Source organism: Marmota flaviventris, chromosome X (genome assembly GCF_047511675.1).
Source record: "Marmota flaviventris isolate mMarFla1 chromosome X, mMarFla1.hap1, whole genome shotgun sequence".
NCBI classification, from domain to species: Eukaryota; Metazoa; Chordata; class Mammalia; order Rodentia; family Sciuridae; genus Marmota; species Marmota flaviventris.
The window spans coordinates 52,772,034-52,779,234 of record NC_092518.1 but is presented as its reverse complement, the minus strand read 5'-3'; the positions used below and the strand labels follow the sequence as shown (position 1 = coordinate 52,779,234).

Genomic DNA, 7,201 nt, shown 5'->3' with positions numbered 1-7,201 from the left:
TAATACTCCTGCACCTTCTCCAGCCCTTCATAGACCCCAATGCCTTCTTCACTGCACATCCCAGCACCTAAAGTTACCCAGGGTGGCTAGAACTTCCATTGCACAACCCCACCAGATTTTCTTGCCCCTATTATACCACATGTCACAGCATAATGTAATTGCTGTTTATTTCCATGGCTCCTCTACTTTAAGCTCTGGGGCCCAGCTGGGTCTTCTTTACCCTTATATTCTCAGCACACAGCCCTGTGCTCAGAGCATACAGGTGCTTAATAAATGTTTACAGAATAAATGAATGCATTATCAGGGTATCTAATTCATTATACTTTTATTTTTCACTACACTCTGGAACAACAAAGTAAATACAGGTAAATGGCAGTCTTTTTCACACAACAGTAGACACAAAGGGAAGGCAACCACAGATCAGTGGCTGTGTGTTTTTGTATTGTGTATTTGTGTGTGTTGTGTGTGTGTTATTATTGTTATTTAACTTCTACACCTGATAGTTTTACTGATTATTTCAAACATGTAAACATTACCAGTACATTTTACATAGCTGTCTGAACTTTTATACTGAAACAAAACAGGGAAGGCAAATGAGCAATTCATAAACATTGATCATGAACCTAATTTTAGGGTATATTAGAAGGAAGGAAATACAATTAGAACTGGAACACAGATAGTAAGCACAATGTGTACTCCCTACCCCAACCCTCCCCAACTTCTGATTTGGGGCCCCAATGCCCATTTTCTCAAGGCCCCTTTAACTGATGCCACTCAACTATAGTGATACATCTTTTACAAACTTCACATGGAGCCAAAGAAGAACATGGCAGTGGCCTCGGATCTGGCTCTGGCCTCCTCATCTTCCATGGCCTCCCTATATTGCTCTGGCCAGTCCTGTGGTCGCTTTCTGTAGAGCCTGGCCATGTACTCCAAGGCTTTCATTTTGGTGGTTTCAAGGTGAGCTCGAGGACCCCAGAGAAGCTCATATTCAACTGGATTAGAGTAGGACAGTGGCCTGCATTCCAGGTAGCGCTGCCTCATAAGCTTACAGGTGATGGCATGCTTTCTCCCGACATCCACACTAAATCTCCGAAGCAAGTTCCAGACATTGGCCTCTTTGACACGGTTGCCCATCAGGAAGATCAAGCCCAGGATTGGCATCACATACTCTTGAGTGGGTCTCCCCAAGCTCTCTAACATTACTTGTTCTTCTTCTGATTCTGGTTGCTGGACTAGGAGGTAGATGTGCTCACTGGTATCAACCTCAATCAGAGAGAACCCATAGAACAGATCAAGGATTAGAGTAGCTCGACTGAGGATGTTTGGGAACACATCCTCAAATTCTTTGCCAGTGTGAGCCAATAGCTCATCCTGATGTATAGGGAGCAACTCCTCAGTGACATTAATAGCCAACTGGACCAAATCATTTGCCTTGTCATTCATAGTGTCCTCTGACCAGAACTCTAAGCCAGCAGCCTGGCTTCTTTCTTTGGCTTTGTCAGCTTCTAGGGCCTTATTATATTCTTCTGGCCAGCTCCAGGGTTCTTCATCATGGGCCTCTGCCACAAACTTCAGGGCTTCCATCTTTGTGATCTCCCTGTGGGCCCTAGAGCCCCACAAGAACTCAAATTCGAGGGGATTAGTGCCATACACGGGCCAGTACTCCAAGAATCGCATACGCACAAAGTCAGTAGTAAGGAGATTTCTTGTGTTCCCTAAGAGATTGTTGATCCTCTGAGGCTCATCCAACACATCAACCTTTAGCAACAGGTCCCAAATGGAGGCCTCTCTTGCCCGGTTGCCATTCAGGAGGATGTGGCCTAGGACAAGGGCCAGGAGACCTGCCTTTGGCACGTCCAGAGTCTCTGCTAGCCGATCAGTGGTCTGGGGACCCGGTTTGCTGATTAGGTTGTAAGTATCAGCCTGGGGATCAAGAACTCTCAGGTTCAACCCAAAGACCCGATCCAGGTGAGCTGAGGCTCGTCTGAGTATCTCAGGGAACTGATCTGAGTATTCTCTGAGAAACTCCAGCATCTCTGACTGCTGGATAGACCCCTCGGTTTGGCTTTTCATTCGCATGAAATTCACCAAAGCTATCGACCTGTCTTCTAGAGGGTCGTGGACCCTGAGCGCCCCCAAACGTCGGGACTGCTCGTCGATGAGGACCTCGATGTCATTCGGGTCCTGGGTGGCTTGAGAAGCGCTGGCACCCTGAGGGTCCATAGGAACCTGAGAGCCCTGGAGGGTATCAGGGACTAGCATGGAGGTGGGGGGCCCGGAGGCGTTAGTAGCCTGCATTTCACCCCGGCCGTCGCTGTAATCTGCAGTGGTCTCTGCGCTGCCGTGGCGCGCATTCTGGCTTACCAGAGACATGGTTCCAGGAGACAGGAGCGGGAGCTGGTAGGTCAGCGATCCGTCGGAGAGAGGACCTTAGGTGAGTTGGCGCCTCGGCACAAAGCCGAGACCCGAGAGCTGGGCGGATCAAAAGTGAGCGCTGGAAAGAAGGGCGATCTTTTTACACCAGCACTAGTCAGCAACGAGCGCAAGCCTGAGAGCGTTTAGCTTTGCCGCAGCCTACGCAGGCGCAGTCGGGCTCTGCGACGTGGTGGCCACGCCCCACTCACGGTCTTCCACTCCCTCCCCTAACCCCTGCTGGGCAGGCGAGGCGAGTCCAAGCGGTTGTTGCTGGACACGAACTTCGTAGAGAAGAGAATTTTTAAAAGAGGAGTAAAGCTGGGGATATAACTCAGCAGTAAAAGCGCTTTCCTAACATATGTGAGACCCTGGGTTCCATCCCTAAAACTGAGGGCGGGGGAGAAAGGGGATAAAAGATAAAGCAAAAGGGTCAAGGGATAGGAGATGTTTCAGTGACATTGCACTTGAAATTTTTCTGTGGGGTATAAAGCACCATGATAATTAGTGGAACATTCAGAGAGGAGGAGAAGGATGTTAACAATGATAATAATTTTATAGATTCATTAATTCATCTACCCACAGAAAAGGTATTTCTTAAGCATGTGCCACATGCCAAGCCAGTGCTAGGTGTTAGAGGTACATCAGAGGACAAACAATGATTATTCTTTTCCATACAGAGGTTACTTTCAGGGATACATTCAAACAATGGCAATAGTAATGAGCACTAATCTTTTATGCAGAATTTACTATGTGACAGGTGCTGTTCCTGGCACCTTCACTTTTCTCATTAAAATCCTTTCATCTTAGCTATGATGTACCTACTCTTAATAATCCTTACTTTACAGATGAGGAAATTGGGTCAAGATAGTAAATTTACGTGTTCAAAGTAAGGCAGCAAGAGAAAGACATCAGGATTTGAAACCAGGTCTGTCAGAATCTAAAGCATATGTACTTTCTCATACCATATGACTTTAGAGGGGTGTTTAGCCCTACTTGTTATAAATAGCTCATATAAAAGGGATATAAACAGGTGCTTTCATGTAGGGTCAACTAACATACAGTAAAAACAGAAGGAACAAGCAATGAATTACAGCTTAGTCTGGTGTGTCTTGGATTGGGGGGTGGTTGCAAAGAAACCCTCAAAGAGGAGTTGAGCTCTAAGTGATGAAAAGGATGAAAAGGGTTCATGGTTTATAAGGTATTCCAGTCTTAGGAACTATCAACAGGAAAGGCCCAGAGGTGTGAAAGTACAAAGTAAGTTTGCATACAGCCAGTTACCCAGGGTGGCTAGAGCTAGGATGGGTGGGAGATGATGATGAAGGTGGCTAGACAGGAAAGACTGGATTTCCTAGTCTTCATTTAGTAGTATATCAGAACTGGTTGGGGTCCTACAGGGTGGGAATGGCAGCACAAGAATAGAACTTGTTACTTCAGGCAGTTGTTCACGTACGTGTATGTGTGCAAGTGCACATGCGTGTTTGGGAAGACATGATACAAACATTTTAGGCAGGAAGATGGATTAAATGCTTTATTTTCTTGGAGTGCTAGCAAAATAGTTGGAATAAAACATGGCCGTAATCCAGGACTCAACTGTCAAGGAGTGCAGGAGAGCACTATGAAGAGAAAAAAAATTAAAACAAGATTGCCATCTGCAGACACTCTGGAAATCCTTCCTTAAATTCTTGACGGTAATTAATGCTGTTACATTCAGTGATCCTGCCCTTGGAATTATTTCAGAGGCCATGGCCTTCATATGTGGGGGCCAGTCACACATTTTGGACACTTTCTAGATACCAGTTACATTCCACAAAAGCAAAGGAGGAAGTTTAGGAACATGGATTTGGCCAGACTGGACTAAAGTCTTATATGTTTGTAGAAACAAATATGCATGCTCTATAAAATAGAAATGTGTGGTTTGTGTGCTAATTATTCTTTAAGACAACCTTGTGAAAAGCAGCACCTTCTTAAGCTGCTGCAAAGGTATGATTGAGGTTAGATCTGATAGTCTTTTACTCTCGTGTTTCTTTATCAGCAGAAGGGCTCCATGTTCCTTGTCCTAGACAGATGCTTCACAGGGGAAAACTCTGAGAGTATTTTTAAATTTTTTTTTACTTGTTGATGGACCTTTATTTTATTAATTTGTATGTGGTGCTGGGGATCGAACCCAGTGCCTCACACATGCTAGGCAAGCGCGCTACCACTGAGCTACAACCCCAGCCCCCCGCCCCTGAGAGGATTTTTATTTCCTTCAGTTATAAATGAAAACATATAGTCCCCCCCCCCAGAAAAACCTAGCTCACAGAGTTGGACTTCTACTACTCCCTTCCCCACCTAATAAAGAAGAAAAACAACATTGAATGGAGGCATCTTACCTGATATGACATCCTAATAGCATTCCATAGCATTCAACTCCTTAACAAATTTGTCCCTGTTTCTCATCTTCATTTTTTTAAAAAAGAGAATATACAATTTATTTAGCATTCAAACTTCATTAAGACATGTGCAATATGGCAATTTTACTGGGGGTTTCACCCTACTTAGGATATGATTGCTTGCTGGGGCTTAGCAACAGGGTCCAGTTCACACTTAGCATTAATTAAATAATTTATTGAATAAATATAATACCAAACAAAATGCATTCAAATGCTTTCTAAAAAAATCAATTTTAAAGGCCTTTTATTCAGGCTAATGACAAACACAATAAAGGCAGATATGCTAGTTTAACATAATTGGCTGATTTTATACAGCACTTATATCTTTTAGTCCACAAGTATATTATTAAATGATAGAGAACATCTAATATAACCATTTTTACAGAACTAGGACATAAATTTCTAAGAAAGATTTTACAGACCCCCATCTTTTATACCCACCCCAACAGTCTAACTCTAAAGAGGATAAAGCCAATGACTTTCCTCACAAGAGCTCATGACTAATGTCGCTTTGCTTTCAAAATCTGTATTTCTGATCCATTAGGAGCACTGAGACAAGATTCAAATATTCCCAAAGAAGCACAATGCACATTGTGATCGCCTATTCAGCAACAGCGAGCACTGCATTTAAATATATCTCATCCCAGGAATTAAATAAGGTCAGCCACATTCATGGGCATTTCCTCTACTGTAGTATTGTAGAAAGTCTCAATGTCACAAAGAATCCTCTTGTCTTCTTCAGCAACAAAGTTTATAGCCACATTTTTCCTCCCAAATCGACCCCCTCTGCCAATTCTGTGAATATAGTTTTCACGATTGGTAGGTAGATCATAGTTTATAACCAAAGACACTTGTTGCACATCAATCCCACGAGCCAACAAGTCAGTAGTGATCAGAACTCGGCTTGACCTTGATCAGAATTCCCTCATAATAACATCTCTCTCTTTCTGGTCCATGTCACCATGTACAGCAGAAACTGTGAAGCCCCCGGCGTGCATTTTTTTTCAGTGACCCAGTCCACTTTGCGCCTTGTACTGAGAAAAATCACACCCTGCATAATGGTCAGTGTCTCGTACAAGTCACAAAGTGTGTCCAACTTCCACCCCTCTTTCAACATTAATGTAAAACTGTTTGATTCCTTCAAGGGTCAATTCTTCCTTCTTCACTAGAATTCGAATTGGATCTCTCATAAATTTTTTGGTCACTTCCAACACATCAGTTGGTATTGTGGCAGAAAGCAACACAACCTGAATACTTGTATTTAATTTTTGGAAAATCTCATAGATTTGATCCTTAAACCTTCGGCTCAACATTTCATCTGCTTCATCCAAAACAAACATTTTGATCCATTTTGGAGAAAGATATCTTCTGTTTAACATATCAAACACTCTCCCTGGTGTACCAAAAACAATATGTGGTGCTTCAGCCTGAAGTTTTTGCATTTCATTTCGAACAATGTAGGCATGACAAGTTGCTCCCATATAGTCTCCAAGTGCCAGAATCACCTTTTGGATCTTTTTTTTTTAAAGAGAGAGAGAGAGAATTTTAATATTTATTTTTTAGTTTTTCGGCAGACACAACATCTTTGTATGTGGTGCTGAGGATCAAACCTGGGCGGTACGCATGCCAGGAGAGCGCGCTACCGCTACCGCTTGAGCCACATCCCCAGACCAACCTTTTGGATCTTTAATACAGGGAATAATAGCTCACTGTTGAATAGCTGAAGGCTTCTCAAAACCATAAGCATAGATGCCCTGAAGAAGAGACTCCTTTAAATTCATATCATCAAAGTTATCAACAATCTCATTCCAGTTGCTCTTGATGACACCATTGGGGTCCATTCCCTCTGGGCCTCCATGTTCTCTGTTATAATCCGCGAAGCCACCAGACATGATCCAAAGAACCACTCAGTGCCCGACTAAAAAAAAAGCCTTCATCTTTTTTAAAATATTTTTTTAGTTGTGGATGGACACAATATCTTTGTTTTTATTTATTTATTTTTATGTCGTGCTGAGGATCAAACTCAGGGTCTCACACCTGTGAGGCTAAACTCTACCACTGAGCTACAGTCCCAGACCTCTCTATCTTCATCTTTATCCCTAAGGACATCCTTCCACGAAATCACTTCTCTGACCACAATGAGCCACACTTCTGGCCTCAGCCATTTCTATTCTACAGGTCTCCAAACCGTTGTAGTTATTGTTAAGTGAACAACAAAGGAGCTGTGCCTTTCTACTGTGCATTTCTACTGTGACTAACATATACATGTTTTCCACACTGTTTAAATAGGAATGTAAAAAGATGGTTTCAGTCAGGTGCAGTGGTACACGCCTGTAATTCCAGAGACTTGA

General features: G+C 43.1%; 1 protein-coding gene and 1 pseudogene across 1 annotated transcript; both read right to left on the bottom strand.

The window, feature by feature from the left end:
• Positions 1-804: 804 nt before the first annotated feature.
• Positions 805-2,376, bottom strand: Magee2 (MAGE family member E2). The gene has a single exon (XM_027922977.2). The coding sequence runs from the start codon at positions 2,374-2,376 to the stop codon at positions 805-807; it is 1,572 nt and encodes a 523-aa protein (XP_027778778.1).
• A 2,877-nt stretch (positions 2,377-5,253) lies between these two features.
• LOC114081500 (eukaryotic initiation factor 4A-II pseudogene) lies at positions 5,254-6,758 on the bottom strand (annotated as a pseudogene).
• Positions 6,759-7,201: the final 443 nt, after the last annotated feature.